This window comes from Cibotium barometz, chromosome 5 (assembly GCF_041138505.1).
Source record: "Cibotium barometz isolate CiBa-2024 chromosome 5, ASM4113850v1, whole genome shotgun sequence".
Taxonomy (NCBI): domain Eukaryota; kingdom Viridiplantae; phylum Streptophyta; class Polypodiopsida; order Cyatheales; family Cibotiaceae; genus Cibotium; species Cibotium barometz.
The window spans coordinates 49555155-49575112 of NC_141050.1; the positions used below are offsets into that span (position 1 = coordinate 49555155).

Here is a 19958-nt window from a genome sequence, read left to right on the forward strand (position 1 = left end):
AAAACAAACTTGTTTCCCAAGAGGTAGTGTTGGAACTTGTTCACAACATAAATTATTGAGAGAGCCTCCCGCTGTGTTGTGTTGTAGTTCCTTTTCGCCCTTGTGAGGGCTTTGCTAGCATAATGAATGGGTTTCATATACCCCTCTTGCTTCTCCTTCATAAGTGCACTACCCATTGCTTTATATGAAACATCAACATACACATGGAACATTTCATTTTAGTCTAGGTTGGTTACTATTGGTGCAGTTGACACCATTCTCTTTAGCCATTGGAATACTTTTTGATACTCTGGATTCCATTCATACTTTGCATCTTTCTTGGTAAGTGCCTACAATGGGTTAGCCACATGTGCTAAATATTTTTAAAATCTAGCATGCCACTGAACCTTACCAAGCAACCTCCCTAGTTGTTTTATATTATGAGGATCAGATATCCTGGATATGGCCTCTTCCTTAGCACGATCTATGGCCAATCCTTGGGCTAACACTATGTGTCCTAACAGTGTTCCTGATCTTACTACAAATGCACACTTGGCTGGATTTAGCTTAAGCCTTGTATCTCTACATCTTTATAGAAACAGGCTCAAATGATAGATGTGCTTTGCCTTATCTCCAGACACACTGAAGTCATCTACAAAAGCTTTCATGAAGTTTGTCAGGTAATCATAGAAGCTCTCTTGCACCATTCTTTGAAAAGTAGCATGTGTATTTTTCAAGCCGAACATCATGATAGTCGTCGCCAAACGAAGACACCCCATTCAGTGCTGAAGGCTTTTTTCTCCCTATCTTTTGGCTCCATTTTTACCTAGTTTTACCCACTGAATCTATCCATAAATGAGTACATTTCCTTCCCAGCTACCTCATCCAGCAAGGAGTCCGTAAACGGGAGTGGAAAGGGATCTGAGGTAGTTGCGATAATCCACACAGATTTTGATCTTCATGTTCTTTTTTAGAACTATCATAATTGGGGATATCCAAGAAACTTTCTCTATTGGCACAATGAAACCTACTCTTAGTAGTCTATCAATTTCTTCTTTGATTTGTTTGGCATAGTTGGGGTTCATTCTATACCTCTGTTGTCTAATTGGTATGGCTCCTCCTCTTAAATTGATGATGTGCTGGAAGAATTTAGGGTCAATGTAAGATCCGTGTCCCCACCGCACAACGAATTCAGGGGTGCTAGCAGTGGAAGCACTTCTTGCGCGGGGCAGGATCCCACACTCGGGGCCTCACCCCCACGGATATCCGACAAGAGACTAATCCATCGGTTCTTCCAAAATTGAACCCGAAAAAACTTCCCTTGCCCGGAAAGCGCAGGCGATTCCTCCAGGATAACTTTTCTCTAACGTAGTCAAAAGCCTTATCTAACAGAACTGATCTGACCAAACCCGTAAGTCCCATAGTCAAATCAGGGAAAAGATTGCACTTGGATCATAGAGACCAACGCTTTTTTCCTCATTGAGAGGCACAGCCATTGATTCTTTTCCATAGAACAATTTTTGTCCAGGATTTCCTTCATCTACCGTACCATAACAGAATTGAGTCTCAATTTAGGGATCCATCAATCCAGCCTAACCCCATCCAGTCCCATGGGTTAGCCACCGCCCAACCACTGTAGTGATGGGATCCAATTAGGAATTCAGTTAGGTTTTGTCCCGGGTACCAGGGAAAAGAGTTTCCAGGCCTCCTAACTGGATATTCATGCAAACTTAAAACTAGTCACACCACTTACACACCCAATATGAAATTGCCTTTTTCACAGAATTAGCTATCTTTAAAAACAATCATTTAATGAAACCATCGAGTCACTGATCCTAATCCTCAAAATCTCCGGTTAAATCCTTATTTCCAATCATTCCTTCATCTCGATATACCTATGGCATCATTGGCAACCACCACCTGTCCACTCACAGGGGCCTTTTCGATAGTTCCTAGCTCATAGTAATCGGCAAAATATTCACATATCAAAATGGAAACTCCGTTGAAGATTAGCAAGATCAACCAATGGATCCATATAAAAGAGCCATGGACTCTAGATTCCGGGCCCATTGAATCTCTTCTAAGGCTTTCTCCTGCATGGTTTTGCTCAGTTTTGTTCTCCGTGAGCCCTTTGGTTTTACTGAATTTGATTCTTTTTTCTTCATTTCTTTGGCTGCTTCTTCCACGTTTTCATCTTTTAATTCCACATAGTACCCCATCACTTCATCCACATGTAACATGTACAAGGGCACCAGGTCAGGATGTTTGGGAATATTCTGTCTTCTTCATCATCATCGAAGCCTTCTGACATTTGAATGTGTCTGCATGAATTGGCCTTTGAGCAGGTGTTACATATCCCCTTACATTAGAAAGATCAACATGGACTTTCTGCTTCCCCTTTCTGATAGAGATTTTGTTTCTTCCCCAGTCTTGCTTTACTTTGCGATGTCTCAACCAAGGCCTTCCCAATAACAACTAGCAAGACTCAGTGTAGTTTTCAGTGGTTATGACCACCAAGTTGACCTTGAAGTCTACTTGTTTGATTTTAATTTGGACATTCTTGATCATTCCTTTAGGAACCACCATTCGCCATTCTTATGTTGAATGGAATGGGCTCCCATTTGAGACCCAACCCATTGCAGTTTCCTTAGTAATGACATTTACTTTGTTGTGCAGTTGGATTGTGACACTGACCACTTCATCATCTCTGGATGCTGGGAGTTCCTCATCTTGTATTTTGTTGCATTCTAGGGTTTATTCTTCTTTTGAGTGCTTCAGTTCCTTGCTTAGTCCTTTAATGCCTGCCCATCAATGTTTTAGCTTTGAATCTCCAGCACTTGTCTCAGCAGAACCTATCTATCCAATAGCATTGATACTACATTGGTTTGCAACCAATCGCATCCTTCTTACTTTCTTCCAACAAATAGATTTCATTGTTGTGCTCTGTACACATCTTGTGTAGATTTCCGTCTGCTTCCAAGTGATCTACAATGACTTGGCAGCATGAGCCACCCTCCTTCTGCTTGCCTTGCCTTCTTTCTATTTCCTTAATGGTTTGGATCCTCACCTTCTCCTGTTGTTCCCACTCCACGGTTGCCTTCTTGCGGGCTTTGGGTGAGTTCTGACTATCTAGCAGAGTGATTACTACACCAGATTCATTTGCTTTACCCTTGTGACTGCCAATATGTATTGAACCTCCATCTATATGTCATCTTCCTACATCATGTTGGCACTTGGTGAATTTTCTTTGAGTTCCATTAATTCCACTTGTCTTTCCCCATCATGTTTTTTCTTCATGGAACATTTGGCCTTGGTGTGCTCAAGCTGTTTTGACAATAGTAGCATGTGAAGGTTGTAGAACCACTGGCATGTCCTTGGCTTCTTCTTCTTGAGTAATTTCCTTGGCCTCTACTCCCATACCTTCCCATACCTAGGGGTCTTCTTTCTGCTCCTTCCACACTGTTCACCATGGGAGCTCTATTTTTCATGTTGTACCTACAGTTCCATGTACTATGATTGTACATGTTACAAATGGTACACATTGGTGGCACTATTCATTCCTCCTTGTGGTGGCCTTCTTGTTTGCATTAAGAGAAAAATACATTTTTTGCAGAATTATGAGCTTTTGCTCTTTTTCATCTCTTGCATCATCTACTTCACTTGGAGCACAACTGGGCTCATTTTTACCTTCGTGGTTTTCTTCTTTTTGCCCTTCCTTTTCTTTACTCTGTGAGGTGTTTCTTGAATCATCCTCCTCAGTTGTGACACTTTTATTGGGCTTTCTCTTTTGTCTTCTTTCTTGGATTCTTTTTTAGGCCATTCTGGCCAGCTCGACCAGTTCCTCAAAATCCTCTTCAGTTTTCAATTACTTTTTGCTGATTGCTGCATGGATGTCTAGCTTAAGCCATTGAGGGGGTCGGGTTTGTTTTGCCACTCTTTGCCTCAAGCTCAGCAATTCTGTATAGGCCTCTACATCCATGTCTTCTTGTTGAAGTTCTCTCAACTGATCATAGAGTTGAGTTGCAAACTCTATCTTGTGAAATGTCTCCAAAAAAGTAGTCATGACCTCTTCATAAGTCACAAATGTTTGTCTTGGTATCTTGACACCCACTCCATGGCTCTGTCTTTGAATGTGTTCATGAAAGCATCTTGTAGATTTTATTCAACTCTAGTTCTTCCACATCCGGAGGTTTGGCCACTTTCCAGTATTGCTCAAACCTTTTCCAGGGGTTTTATTGTTGTGGTTGTTCTTCTTGGTTTTGTTGCTCAACCCTTCTTGGGATTCCTGGACCTGGACTATGCATAGCTTCTAGCTCTTGGCACTCCTTATCTTGGTCCGAATTGTGCTTGAAATCTAATTCTCCCTCTTTCTTGTGAAGGGTTGTAGAAGTTTTCGCACTATCTTCTTCATTCAATGGTGCGAGACACTCTAAGCTGGGAGCTTCCTAGAGGGTTTCTTGGAAGGCATTACTTCTCTCCATCCTCAAATTCACAATCATGCGAAAGGCGTGCCTGAATCCATTTTTGCTAGTTGGGTTGTGTGGTGGAAGGTTCTCCACACTGACTTGCCTAGAAAAGCCCCTCCATGCTATGGATTCTCCACCGCCGCAGACTTGTTTTAGGGATTTAATTCTTAGCAAGATCAGTCTGAGCAGAATCAAGATTTCTTGTTTCAGAGTTTCCTTTTCCTGAAGGTGCAGAATGCTACTCAATGATGACTTTTTCACTCTATCGCAATTTTCCAAAAAGGAGATATTTTTGGCTTAGTTGTGGTAGAGGTTTCCCTTAACAGGAAATTTTCCAGCAGAGTTGCGGTAAAGTTTCCTCCAGTAGAAAGTTTTCCCAATAGAGTTGTGGTAAAGTTTTCCCCAGTAGGATCGCCAGGTGTTTCTCGCTAATTTCCCTCTCGATGGAATGGCAAGACAACGGGCTAAAGTAACAGACCAATCAGGCAATGCAGCAGCACCATTGGTTCTGTTTTAAATTCCAATAGCACCATTGGTTCTGTTTTAAATGTATTTAGCACCATTGGTTCTGTTTTAAATGTATTTAGCACCATTGGTTATATTTCAAATGCCTCTAACATGAACAAGGATACAATTTTGGTATCGTCTAATTGTGCAAACCTTATCCCAAGCTTATGTGGAAGTATCCATGGTTGCCAATATGTGAATTCAATCCTTGGAGTCATCAGGCTCTGGGAGGGGTTCATATTCCAGGTCCTTAGCATCACCATCCAACATCTTGTTATAAGCGCTATAGATATTGATTTTGAACTAGTGTTGCATGCTCTACTACAGATATTGACAAGCAATCTGAATAGTTTTTTTTACTCATTAGCAAGAATCCCTCTACCCATGGGGTAAGTTTTCTCTATTTTCTAACCTATTTTCAGGATTGGTTAATCTTACATCATATGTAAATGTGATTTTTTTGTACTCTTGTGAACCAACCTTGCATCTTACACGTAAGGCCTTTTGAGGATCATAGTGTGTGACCCTCTTCTCTAAAAATACATCACCAAGAATGAGTGGTGGAATCTTAGTCTGACGGTCTTAATCTTTGCATCTTGCAAGATGTTGCCTAATGGTTTAGTTGTTTTCCTGTCAGCAACAAGCTTGATCATGAGGCTTGGAGAAAATATTATGGTGACTATGATGAACCATAGAAGGCCAACGTTCACCTCCCACTGAGTCCTTATTCGCATTCCTTGAGCCACATAAGCCACCTAGCTCCATCATTGTTGCAGCTATGGGCTCTGCTACCATGCCTCAACAATCTAATAATCTTGACTCCCCAAGAAAAGGGATGTCAAGTAAATGTGAAAGAAAGCAACCAAAGAGAGTCAAAGAAATTAGTTAAGTTAGAGAAATCTTTAAGTTAGAGGAGTACACACACATGGGGACACCTTTCGCCTATTGCCCACATACCTCATCTGCATATTTTCATTGCAATGTCATAGCTCGTACACTTGATGGTATGCACGCACACATAAACATGTAACTAACCTCATCAATGCCAACCCTTTAGGTCTCTAGATGGGGGCGGACCTCTAGCCCATGGTATGACCCATTGCTTGGAGAACCTTGACCATGTAGGTACCTCCAAAGAGCTTCAATGCATGTAACCTCTATTTTGACTCCAATTCAACACCAATAAAACCTCGCCTTGGGCAACATATTTCACCACACGAAGAAGGCATCACAGTGTGAGATCCAAGCATAATATATCTTGTCAAGCCAAGATATCTCGGACTACCATTTACCCATGCAAATCATTCCATGGTGGTCGTGGCGCTCATTTTGTCGCCACTCAAGCACTTACATTAAGCCTCATGATAACTATCTAGGAGCATCTCTTGAAGGGGGAACCACGACATGAGCGCACACCTGGCCCATAGTATAACCCATCGTCTGGCAAATCCAAGGAACCTTCCATAGCCTCTTCTTCATCCCCACCACCCCTTGATCCACATTGCCACTATCCCCCCAATGCTTATTAATGTCAAATGTCTTGAGCCATAGAGGCCATGCCACCTAGCTCCATTTGTAGGGAAAAGTCCATTGCCATGCATCAACAACAGTCTTGATAATCTTAACTCCCCAAGAAAAGAGATATCGCGTAAATGTCAAAGAAAGTAGCAAAGAGAGTCGAAGAAAGCAGTTGAGTTGGAGAAATCTTCAAGATGGAGTGTACACACATGGTACATCTTCCTCCCATTACCTATGCACGTCACTTGGATATTTTATTACAAGCATCATGTTTTATTTCATATCTCGCATCTCACAGCACACGCAAACACATGTACCTACAACTGACCTCACCAATTCCAACTCTCGAAGTATACCTTTGGATGGGGGGACCATGATGGTGGGTGCAAGCCTGGCCCATGCTACGACCTATTACTTGGAGAACCCTTGACCTTGCAAGTACCTCCAAAGAGCTTCATGCATGCAATGTTTGCTTCAACTCCAATTCAATCAACACTAACATAACCTTGCCCTTGCTGATGTATTCACTCTACTATGAAGGTGCCTAATCTCTGAGCATCACACTATGAGATCAAGACATACCATCATGTCATGCCAAGAAGATCAGGACCACCATCTACCCATGCAAATCATTCCATGGTGGTTCTGGTGCTCATTCCACCAATCACAGGGTGTGGATTGCTTCAACCAACTAGCTAATTTTGAAGGGTCCAAGCAATTTCCATAACATATAGAGGCCTCATATAAAGAACTTCTATCTCCTATACCATTCATGCCACCTCGGCAAGCTGCCTATCACCAAGGCTACCCAAGGCTTCTCCCAAATATGCTTTGCATCCGGTTGTCTGCGGATGAGTCTTGAACCACGTAAACTTAACCTCGCACACCAAACTTCATGGCGTATCCTAGACCATCCACACCTTTCCACCCTAGTAGCAATTGTATTAAGAGATTGCATGAAGTGCTAAGATTACCTTCTTAAAAAAACCTTTAATTAAAAAGTACACCACATTCCCATCCATATACTTTACAATTCCACTTAAGTAGTGCAAAAAAATATATCTCAAACATGACACAATAGTCCTTTGTATATAAAGAGACTTTGCTAACAACAATTTTAGGTCTTAAATGCTTAAACCCTAGTCAAATTCTCTACGAAAAGGTAAGCACTAAAATTTTCCTTTGGAAGTTTCAAAAAAGGGATGTACAAAATACTTACCTACCATACTAGTGATTATTACTAGTTGTGTTCCAGTATGTTCAAAGTACTTACCTATCCTCGAGACTAAGTAACAAGGGGTCTTAAATGTATATGGTAGATGGTATCCATTTTGTCGCTACCCACCAATTCCATGCCACCACATAGTGGAAATTGCCAACAACAAATGGGGATTTCGGGTAATGAAAACATAACCTACACAATGATAAACAAGGGGAATTAGTAAACTAGGGATGGTAAACTGGGCAAATTGGCATGCATGGCTCGAGGACATAGATCTTTTTTAAATGATTTTTAGACCAAAAGAGGGTGCATGAGCGAAGACTTCAACCCTAGATGTAGTACCTAACATTTTGTGAAAACTTTCACACCATCTCACCAAGTAGTCATTGTTGTTAGCCCTTATTTTCATTGAATGATTTAATTTTTTCAACAAGCACAAAGGCTCATATCTATTTAGTTCATTTTCATTTAATGTTTTAATTTTTCAGGCTCACATCTATTTATTTTATTTCCATTGAATGTTTTAATTTTTTTAACTGGCATAAAGGTTCATATCTGTTTAGTTTACCATCCCTAGTTTGGTAAATTTTCTAATCTACAATCCTTAATTTAGTAATTCCTGGTTTCCCTTTCCAAGTTTTTATTAGTTTTAGTTTGCTCCATTTTCTAGTTTACCAAATTTCCTTTGTTACTATTTCTATTAGTTTGCCAATCTACCTACTTCATCCATTTATATCTACAATCGACCCTAGTTTATGAGAATCTAACATGAAAATGGCAACTAAAAAAAATTGTTTATGAGTGTAGATCCCATATGCGACCTACGTTTAAGACCCCATGCCACTTAGTCATGAGACCTATCTACTATACTAGTGATTAGGCTTTAATCGGAACCTTGTGCACATGCAAAAACAAAAGGAAACCAAGAAGCAAGAAAGATCTAATAGCATACATGTAAGCAAGATTATAGAAGAGAAGAGCTCACAAGTATTCTATTACAAGGTCAGCTAAACTAAAAAATGGTCTGGCCTCTAACACTAGTCTTAATAAGTAACACGAAGTCTTTAGACTTTCTCTATTTGACATTAAGCTCAAGGTAAGGCCGCTTAATATATTCCAATTCCATCTTACGAAAGATAAGTGTCTATTTGGAGCGGGTACGATGGCAATGCACCATACGATAGGTTGAGCAGATAGGTTGAGCAGGTGAAACCATATTAACATAGCCCCTGTTGGCATAGAGTGCATGGGGATTGGCATTGAGAGCATGGGAATTCCGGCTCCCACGACCAAGAGATCTTATTAGATCAAGTCACATTCATCATATAGATGATGGATGATAATATATGGTCCGTTGGCTTGGCTATAATGATAAAACTACTACTCCTAAGACGGGCGTGTACCTCAGCTGGTAGAATTGTCAAGTTCCACGATGAGGAGTTGGGTTTTATGCCTAGGGACTACATGACGGTGGCACATTGCCCACCTTCCCAACCAAAAATAAATAAAAAAATAAAATTACTACTCCTGTTCGGGAAAAAATTTGAGTAGACATGGTGTAATTTTGAACAAGCATTTTCTTTATATTTTCATCCAGGATAAAACAAATCCTGAACCCTGCCCTGCCCTCTAGCCATGCCACTATGGACCACGGGGTCTTAAAGACCCTTGTCATGTGAGATCCACAACCACTGTGCACTGTGAGATCCACAACCACCGTGCACTGAAGATGTGTGTATGAATCTTGACTATCCATCTTGAAAGTAAACTCGGCCAAGTAAACTCAGACAAGTAAAGGTCGGCACATCGCAAAGTATCATAATGGCTTGAAATCATATGGTTCCATTGCTCGAAGGTATAGTGTAGTGGTAAGGTGTTCCCATTGGAGACCCAAGATCTCGAGTTCAAATCCTCTTTTGCACATAATATCTTATTCCAATTTTTTCTAAGTCTGAAACCCGAATTCACCTTCACCCCATGATGTAAACTACGAAGTAAACTATGATTTGTTGAGTAAACTATGTCCACTTAGTAAACTACAAAGTAAACTAAGAAGCAATCTTTCCTAATTTACTTTGTAGTTTACTCCGCGTAGTTTATTGGGCGGAGTTTACTTCATCCGAAGGGTCATCTTTAAGACCCCATGGTAAATAGTGTCGAGGGCCCTCTAGGGTGGTGGTACTGGTGCCCTCGCCCTCGGTTTTCTCACCCCCTCTAGTCCCTTGCTCCCTTGGGCTATAGCCCAGTAGCATCAGCCATGCACGTATCTCATGTGAGCTCGATACTCTTTGACCTGTTTCTGCCTCTGTTGCCCTTCATCTTGCCGTTGATTGAACGTCAATTTAACTTCAAGGTCGACTAGTGCACACTAAGCAAGTAACCCTAACCCTAGTTCTACATTCAGATGGAAAAAACCCTAACCCTTTTGCAAATAGACAAAGAACTTGGAGGGGATTTTTCTGGGGCCAAGGAAAACAAAAATACGCTACAAGAGATGAGCGAGAGCCTTAAGTAGAAGGTGAAAACACAATGACATCCAGACTTAAGGAATAGAAAAGGACCGAGTCTCAATCTCTCCATCCCCACGTTGGAGAGCTCCTTGAATGTTGGTACAGAGAGGAGAGTAGAATGCGATATGCAGTTTTAAGTCGATGGGGAACATTATACTCTAAGAATACTCCCATGATCAAATGGAAGGTCGAGGCCGTGCAAGGCAAGAACCATGTAGTGGCTACCCTCCAGATCAAAGAAGACATCTTGACATCATCAAACCAAAAGGCAAGAACCATGCAATGCTTACCCTCCAGACCAGATAAGACTATCTTAACATCATCAAACCAAAAGACAAGAACCATGCAGTGCTTACCCTCCAGACCAAAGAAGACTATCTTGACATCATCAAACCAAAAGGCAGTGCTTACCCTCCAGACTAGAGAAGACTATCTTGAAATCATCAAACCAAAAGGCAAGAACCATGGAGTGATTACCCTCCAGAACACAGAAGACTATCTTACACATTATCAAACCAAAAGGCAAGAACCATGGAGTGCTTACCCTCTAGACCAGAGAATGTTAGTATACACTCAATGCCCGCCTCTCAGCATGTATCTCACTTTGATGTATAATGCACATTTGTTAGGCCCCCGTTATGAGGAGTAGCCATGGTACATATGTCTTTAGTGGTAACCCTGGCTTAGACGCCTGATGGGATCATTATTGTGACCATTGATGATGGTTAGGAGATGGTTAGGGGTACGAGCGTTAGCTAGGATCCGGGGCATTGCCCCGGCTGGGGGATCCCAAGGGTGCTAGCAACCCCCGAGGTGATGGTATGAGGAATATTCCCTAAAATATTTCCTTGGATATTAGGTCCATCGTTAGTGGGCGGTGGTCGATGGTCGGTGGACCTTGATACGCGGGCGGTGACCATGTCTATGCAGTGTAACCGCCCTCGTATACGCGGGCGGTGACCATGTCTATGCAGTGTAACCGCCCTCGTATACGCGTCTACCACACCGCTTATAGTACTATATATGGACATGGTTGCCATGAGCTAAGGCATCCAATGCTTGTGAGATTATCCACCCCCTTCTACACCTCGTACATACTCCCGTTATCTAAGCTCTACTTGAGAGCACACGGGTGGACAACACCATCACTTGTATCTCTTTGGTATAATCAGAATATTGAATTCTCTCCATTGTGTATCTATTGCATTGTCTATTGTGCTTTGTCTTACTATCTCTTTCCGCTGTGTCATATTCTTATAGAGAAGACTATCTTGGCATCATCAAACCAAAAGGCAAGAACCATATAGTGCTTACCCTCCACGCAATAGAGTCAAGCAAAAGGCAATATAGTTGAAGCATGTTGGTGCAACCCGTAAGTAAATCAACTTAAGTCTATTACATGATGAAATAATGAAGTCCAAGACAAACTTAAGTCTGTTACATTAGACCCTTCAAAAGGACATTTTTTTGGAGTTTTTTATTCTGTTTAATGTTCCAAGCCTTATATTTATCCCTTGAGGCATGTGGGTGTTAATCCAACTTGTCTATCTATCTATCATTACAATTGCGACCTCACTACCCTACACTCTCTCGTCATCTCTGATTTGTGCAATCATAGGTGAGATGGAGCCCACTTAGCTCAACCCTTCACAAAGCAATGGCCACCTCTTACCCTAATCTTGCACAATGGTCATGCCCAGCACCCCTTCCTTGCATAGATCAAAGATGATCATCCATGCAACATCATCTTCAATCATTAACAAGCTACACTTCCATAATTTTGTCGATGCCACCAAAATTTATGCTAATTTTGCCTTGATTTGTGGGAATCACCACAAATTTGAGCTGAGTAGTAAATCCTTGAATGCACTAATTATACCTTTAATAGTGCTTAATTTTGCTAAGTGGCCTAAAGTGTGGTAATTGCACCCTTCTAGGCTGTATAAAGAACATTGAGATTACTACTTACTTGGCTACCTTTGAGTAGGAGCGTTTCTTAATGAGGACTTTCAAGGTAATAAGTAAACGAGAATCACCAAGGCCATCATAAGCCTTTCTGTATTCCACAGTTTTAGATTTTTATTTTTCCTCCTTTTGATATGCTGATATTTGCACTCTTTCTCAGATTGTCTCTTTCCAGCTAATTTCTCAAAAAAGTAAATGAGGCCCAAACGAGAATTACCAAGGCCGTCATGAGCCTTTCTTTATTCCACAGTTTTAACTTTTCTTTCCCCTCTAGTTATGCTGATATTTGCACTCTTTCTCAGATTGCAGGACCACCTCCATCAGCAGTTGATTGGACCAGCATTAGTTGTGACTTTGGATCCATTTACAGGAAACGCCATGCTTTACTCAGCCCATGGGGACACCAGATCCAGATTCCATAGCTCCTTGATCCCGGCTTTCCTCTCACTATAGATGGATGATAGCACTCATAATGCTGAGTTTCTCGATCAATGAGACCAGCTTGCTAGCACCATAACAAATACTGGATCATATGCCACCCCACTTGCATGTGAGTACACCTGTGTTTTGGGACCAAATGGGCACCTCTCATTGTGCCCATCAATAATAATAAATTTTCACTTACACACGATCATAATCTTGCCCATCCCACAGGCCATATTTGGCCTCTATGGACGTTGATATTCTCCTCTCTCTCTCTCTCTCTCTCTCACACACACACACACACACACGCACACACGCACACACGCAGAATCTCAGTGATAAAGTCTGAAATTCACTGCATCTCCCTAGACCCAAAATGACCATTGACATGCCTTTCAAACGTATATCAGAGGACAAATAGAATGGAAAAGGTGGATATGAATCAAGTGCTTTATTTGATCATCACATGATGTTCTGCATGCCATTGTCGAGACTTGAAGCCAACAATATGCAAAAGCAAGTAGATTGGTCACACCGAGAGATATTTCTTAAGCTAAGAGACACACTAAGCAGGAAGTGCCAAAGACACATGTAGTTACAAGGAGACCAACCAGACCAAACACATGCCATGCATCCCTCAACCTTTTCTTGGGATCTCCAGAATGATAGCTGCAGGTCAGAGGGCAACCGATTTAGGATGGCAGGAGCCACCAAAGGAAATGCAAAAACAACTAAAGAGACACTATGGAAGATAACTGACCCCAAAGAATAAACCACCCGTCCCACAACCCAAACCATGCCGAATCTGTAACACCCAATAAACAAATCTATCAGAATGGGAAGCCCCATGCAAAAACATAAGACTTGCAAAAATACTGCATCAGCTTGTTGAGGCTTACATTGAAGATGTAACCGGGTACCCTAAGCCTCCCAGAAGAAGCAGAGACATGAAGGCAGGGTAACTTTTGAGCGTGTTCTGATGTGCTCTTTGGTAACAGTTGAACAGTGACTCATCTTTATCTTCATACATCTGTGATGCCATAACTAGAGGGTAAGATACAAAAAGAGAGCTTCAATTTGAGATTTTAGAGAGAAAATGTTTTGACATTACATGAGAGAGAGAGAGAGAGAGAGAGAGAGGACCTTCGGGTACTGGACACCACATTTCCTCCTTTGAATTCTGACCTGCAGAAAAATGAGAAATTCCTATGTCCATCAAGGCAAGAGTAACCACTGTGAAAGAAGACAAAGTTAGACCTTTGATTATCCTTCCTACTAACATGGACAAATTTGCAAAAGATAAAAGCTTCTTTTAACTCCATTGCCTTTCCATGAAGTTCTTGCAAATTGGGACTCCTTGTCTTATATCAGTCTAATGACCAGTTGGGAATCCCCTCTGACTTCTCTCTCTTTTTCTTCATCCTTCAAACAATCCTCTAATCCACAAATCAATGCATTATACTTAGCCAAATTATTGCTCCGCCTGTCGGTATTGCGGGCCCATTAACCATGGACACACAATCTTACCCCATAAAGGGGCCACTTGCCTGTCAGTTCTGATGCACAATCTCGCCCATTACATCAGGCCATCCTTATAAACCCATCCTAGCACTATAGGACGAGACCTTGCTTGTCCAACTCAGATGGTAGGGAACCCTTGTGGGATCATCGTAGCTGCCAGTTGGCACAATCTTGCCCATCCAAGACGGTATGGAGGCCATCCTAGCTTTGTAAAGCAACAATCTTGCTTATCCAACTCAGGCTAGATACACACATATAGACTGCCCGTCACGCATCTAGATACATCAACCAGGATGTGTATATCAATCTTGTTCATTCAATTCAGACTAGAGGCACACATGCTGCCTGCTCATCAACCAGAATAAAAATTTGCCTCACTATATGTACATAAAGGCTAGAAAACAAATGAACTATTGTATAACGCTAAAAGGGCATCGTCACACACCTTTACACATGACGATGGCTGATACTGCAAAGATGCCACACCATGCGCATAGCCCCTTTTAAAGTCCACCCAGTTATAAGGTGGGTTTGGTTCTACACTCATGAAAAAATTTCAAACATTAATGCTTCCACCTACTTGGATTCCACAAAGAGCTGAACCACTACTTGAAACTCCCACCATTTAGTCAGGACTCCCCTTGAAACTTCTATTGAGTTTAACTACTCCCTGCCCATGTGCTGCCCCCATAGGCAAAAAATGCAAGCCCACTCTGTAAGCAGGCAAACATAGGCAGGAAAATGTGCTGGCCCACCCTAGCAGCGAAGCCAGTCAGATCTTCTGCAAGGGCTGACGATCAGAAGACTGATGTATATCCCCGACCTGGCCAATGTGGCATCTCCCCACAACCACGACATAATGAAACCGTTGCACGTCCACCTAATGTGCACAATGTGCTCTGGGCTAAAGCCGGCCACCCACTGTGTAGAATGGATGTAGGCACAACCATTCCCTACTCTGTCATGGCTTCTGGTCGTGGGAGGGGCCATCATGGCCGTACAATCGGCTAACCTTCAAAGCAGATCCTGCCAGCTCAGAACGCATTCCCCAGAATGCTCAAAACATGGCGCCTTCTCCTCCGGATGTCACTTTCATGTTATATTTCTGGCACCCTCTTGCCACCTCCCAGAGGCCCTGACAACCGGGAAAGGCCTCCGGTGCCGTAACGGGATCCTCCAAGGAAAGGCCTCCCCACGGCCTTTCCCTACTCCTTAATTTTCTCAGAGACTGGTTAAAACCCTGGCCCTTTCGTCGAGAATCTTATTGCATCGTTGAAGACCCAGGGTATTAGAATCATACGGAATCTTATTGCGTCATTGAAAACCCGGGGCATTTGAAGCACGTATGATTCTCTGAATTCATTTTCTTACTTTCAGGAAGAGCAAGAACCCTAAAGTATTCCTGTCGAGGGTTTTCGATTCTGGCAAGAAGGTGCGTGATACCTTGCAGCATAAAACCCATGGCAAAAACAAAAGGGGGAGAAGAGGGTACCTTGAAACCTTGCCATTGCGTGAGCACGACGCTTGCTGCGGCTGTGAGAGCAACATAGCGGAACTGTGGAGGCAAAATGAGCCCGAACGAGCTGGTGGTGGCGGCGGCCATTTTCCTCACTTTCGTGTCTTCTCTCCAAGAAAGAAAATTTTAGTTACCGTGTGCAAAGATAATTACAAGGTGTTGTGTAAGCTCAAAGGAGAGAGTAGGCTACCAAAATGTTAAGGTGCCAAAGATAATTACAAGGTGTTAGATAAGATCCCCAGTTTGGGCCCAAAATCAAAAGGTGGTACTAGGAGGAGAAACAACCAGCAGATATCTTTCTAGCATTAATTGAAAATCCTATGTGCAGGATACCTGTGGTGAAGGTCTCGACTAAAGGGGACTATTTTGAAGAGCAGACCCCAAAGATCTTTACTTCTGAGATTCTGTTAATTGCTTGTACGCAGTTGGGCTTCCACATATCTTGGGAAACGTCTTCTTTTGTTTGGGAGGATGAGAGATGAGAGATGGGACTTAATATGTGATCTTCTCAATAGGAAATGTCTTCTTTTGTTTGGGAGGATGAGAGATGGGACTTAATATGTGATCTTCTCATTAGGGACTGGGATTAGAAATGATGTGGTGATGGTTTAAAAAGACCTATTGTAAATGGTTGTTTTTGCCTTGTGAATATAAATATATAATTATTCTTGTTCCCAAAAAAAAAGATCAAAGAAGGAGAGAATAGGGTGCCAAAATGTTAAAACAATGGATGGGATGACATTAATTAATTGACGTAGGTTTGAAAAAGTAGTGACAACATTGTAGTGGAAATTATGAAACTAAGATGCATAATAATGTGTGTCATAGCTCCAATGTTTGCCATTTTGTTTGTTGTTGACACCACACCTTTCAAGGCCAAGCTTATATATCATCTCGAGTGCTCAATAAAAACACTTTTTCAACCACTCAAAATAAGGGCAACTCTTCAATTTACCGGATTTTGGTTCCCTAAGTGTGGGTAAAGGACGTCATCCTGCATAACAAGCCCCATTGCAACTCACCCAATTTAAAAGGTTTAGGAAAATAGCTTACATGGAAGCAAGGGCCAGAAGCAATGGATGAAATCACCTCCATTTCAAGGCCTTGGAGTAATGGCAGCCTTGTTGACTCTAGCTAATCCTTCCAATCAAGAGATTGATGAGAGAGAGAGAGAGAGAGAGAGAGAGAGACTAACGCAATGGTGATGGCCTCTTTTTAGTCTTTTGTGCACCTCACACCCCTCTCACTTCTTTCTACCCATGTATGATATTTTTTTTTGGGCAAACCGGAGTCTCCACCCAAGAGAGCCTTTAGCATGTAAGACCATCACCTTAATGTGTGTTGGGAGGAAGGTCATTAGAGAAAAATCAAGATTAAGAACTTAATAATCTACATACCACTATTGTAACATTTGCATGCATGAAAAAGAGAGAGAAAACTTGGGAGGTGGACCGATTGTAATGATTGTGAGTAGTTCGCAATGCTAATACATGGCAGTGACAACATTTATATTGTGCATAGAGAGTAATTAAGTGCAAGTAGAATTTGCACAGATTATCGGTGGAAAATGGAGGAGGAACTCAAAGAGAAATGAATGCATTCAAAATTAAGGCACATAACATTGAAGATGACTTTATTAGTATCAAAGAATGGAAGAGGGTAATGTAGTGGCTTGGAGCAAGCGAAAACAAGCATGAGCTTGGATGCCAACACACTCAAGCACACTCAAGGGGCCCAAACTTGGTAATTTGAATAGTTAAGTGGAGGTTTGAAGATCAAGTAAAAGGCCACGGAATAGCTCATAGAGTAATTGAAACACAATAAGCACTAACTATGTAGGAATTACCAACCTGAATATTTATTAAGACATCAAGAAAATCTAAAACTTTGTTCTTAAAAAATAATAATTTAATCAAATCACTTAGGTGATGTTAGAAGAATCTTACGTAAGCAATGATGTGTAAAGGTGACACCTCTTAGGGACGGGACACTTGGCATCACGCCTTGACATGTGGCATGTGTGGTGGTGGTAGCGTATTTATGCACCTTGTAAATGGGGGTCTCTCCTATAAAAGCACCATTTTCATAATGACTAAGTCTACCTAGTCTTTAAGTTCATCTCGTGCCCCCTCTTGCTACATTCTTGTGAACCTATTGAATAAACCCTATTATCTATCATCCACCCTTAGATGCTTAGTTTTATGCAAATGCCAAAATCCTTAAAAAAATGGCTTATTAAGTTGAAAGATTTGTTTTCAACTTTTTTTTGTTTGGGGGATTTGAGGATCATTAATACAATTGCACCACCAATGCAATCATTCTAAAAAAAAGGCTATCGAGACAAAAGTTAGAGGAAATATTCTTGGGAATTTCGGCTAAGATTCCCACTCTTGTTACATATGGTGTGATCACCTAAAAAGTGATTTATAGGGGTTTCTTGAGGGGTGGATGGTCTCGCCTAAAATCTAGCTTTTTTCAAAGGGAGAATATATATATATATATTAAAGAATGACAAATAAGCCTTGAAGAAGATGAGAGATGTATGGGGAAAATGGGCATGTAAAGAGAAGATGGTTGCAACCTTTGGCTATAGGTTGTAGGAGGGGTCCTCCAAAAAAATAACATTGGTTGAAGGAAGGCACCATATGTTTAAGGCTTGATGACTGCTTCTTTGGGCATAGTGTGTGGGGGTTTTAGGGCCCATTTAAGGGCCTAAACAAGATTGGGTGGGGTCAAAACGTCCGTGGTGTATTATGAGGAATATTAATGGTGAGATCTGGTCTTCTTGGTTGTGTTTTAACATGCTAGTTGATGTTTATACTGCACGAGGGTCTTGTTAACCCCATTCCATGGATTAACACAGTTGATGTAAACTGTAATCTAAACAATTGTAGTCTTTATGAGAAGCTTCCAATCTCCATCTTATTAACTTTTGAGTTTTGGGCATCCAAGTAATAAGTGCTAGTTATATATAAGTCAATTTTCATAATGGAAAAGGACAATCCCCCTTTGTGCTAATTGAGTCTATGTGTATAGTGTGTGAAAGAGTTGAGGGTAGAAGCTCCTTGATTCTTGGTGCATGTTGTTCCTCCTTACTTTTTGTTAAGAGAGAGTGGAGAGTGAGATAGGAGTGCAAGTCCTTGCATTTTCCATTGGTGATACTTTGACAATGGGAATTGATGAGGGTGGAGCTTTAAATGATGACAAGTCGAGCTTGTGGACTTCAAGACACTTGAGCTTGGTGGACTGTTGCATTCCATTCTTTCTATCTATGAATGAGAGAAGAGTTCTAGTAGGGATATGATGGGGTATAACATTTGTGGTGCTGCTAGGGGAAGCTCCTTCCACACTTCTTTTGAGTTTCAACCCCCTGATGCAAGTCCTTTTTTCTCTTTGCCATTATTCATTATTAAGAACTTAAGAAGTGAATAAGACTTAAGTGGAGAAGAGTGAAAAAGAGAGAAATTAAGTTGATTTGTTAAGTTTTGTGTAGAGTTTTTATTTGCAAGACAAGGCAAGTGTGGCTAGTGGATTATTTGAGAATGATTTAGACACAACAGTGCGAAGGACTTAAGTATAAGTGAAATAACACAAGAGCTAGAATCACACTCTAAGAAGAGAAATTGTATGCTCTATTTCTAAGCCAAGAATCTATGAAAATTGGATGCGCGTACTTGATACCATTAACATGCCATTACCTCTAAGGGTACAATTGTACGCTATGATTGTGAGCCAAGAATCTGTAAAAATTGGATCACGTACTGATACTATTAACATTTCATTGCCTCTAGGGGTATAAGGTATGTGGAGAAAGAGTTAAAAGAGGAAGTCCCATCAATCTCTGTGGTTATGCTAAGAGTAGGGGCATAATGTATGTGGAGAAAGAGTTAAAAGAGGAAGTCCCATCAACCTCTAGAGTAGGGTTAACAGTTGCAGAGTCTCAAATAAATATATCTAATGAATGTAGCTTAGGATAGTTACCTTGTGAAAGAACACCCACAAATGCTTAGTGGTTAAGATACATCAAATACACTAAAGTACACAAGGAATTCCAAGAATTGGGAAGAAGATGTGAACCAAGTTGCTTCCATATATGCTTAGTGGTTAAGATACATAAAAGTCACTAGGAGTTCCAAGAATTGGGAACTAATATTTCAACCAAATTGCTTTCAGAGGAAAGCAACAAGTGACGAATCAGCCAAAGTTAAATTTTGAACCTTGACTCGCTAGATTGCAAAGAAGAAGGAGAAATAAGGCCTTGTTAGAAGCTCAGAGAGAATCATGGCTAAGAATGATGATGATTATGAAGATGACAAAGAGCTTGACCTTAG

The 19958-nt window shown here is 41.2% G+C and overlaps 1 protein-coding gene across 2 annotated transcripts; it reads right to left on the reverse strand.

The window, feature by feature from the left end:
- Nucleotides 1–13024: 13024 nt before the first annotated feature.
- Nucleotides 13025–15786, reverse strand: LOC147638592 (uncharacterized). Of its 2 annotated transcripts, XM_086798510.1 has the most exons (5): nt 15604–15781; nt 13734–13775; nt 13490–13620; nt 13351–13395; nt 13025–13259 (listed from the first exon to the last, which is right to left on the reverse strand). In XM_086798510.1, the coding sequence occupies exons 1-5, from the start codon at nt 15712–15714 to the stop codon at nt 13139–13141; spliced, it is 450 nt and encodes a 149-aa protein (XP_086654636.1). In that variant the 5' UTR covers nt 15715–15781; the 3' UTR covers nt 13025–13138. The 2 variants fall into 2 exon arrangements, with proteins under 2 accessions (XP_086654636.1, XP_086654635.1); XM_086798509.1 differs by having other exon boundaries at nt 13025–13395; nt 15604–15786.
- Between the last annotated feature and the right edge of the window lie 4172 nt (nt 15787–19958).

Bases quoted from the DNA above. Each gene is read 5' to 3' on its own strand.
- LOC147638592 (XM_086798509.1), bottom strand. From the start codon at position 15,714: ATGGCCGCCGCCACCACCAGCTCGTTCGGGCTCATTTTGCCTCCACAG. The intron at 13,621-13,733 runs GTCCTCTCTCTC...ATGGCATCACAG, and splicing joins GTGGTGTCCAGTACCCGAAG to ATGTATGAAGATAAAGATGA. The intron at 13,396-13,489 runs GTAAGCCTCAAC...TGGGTGTTACAG, and splicing joins TACCCGGTTACATCTTCAAT to ATTCGGCATGGTTTGGGTTG.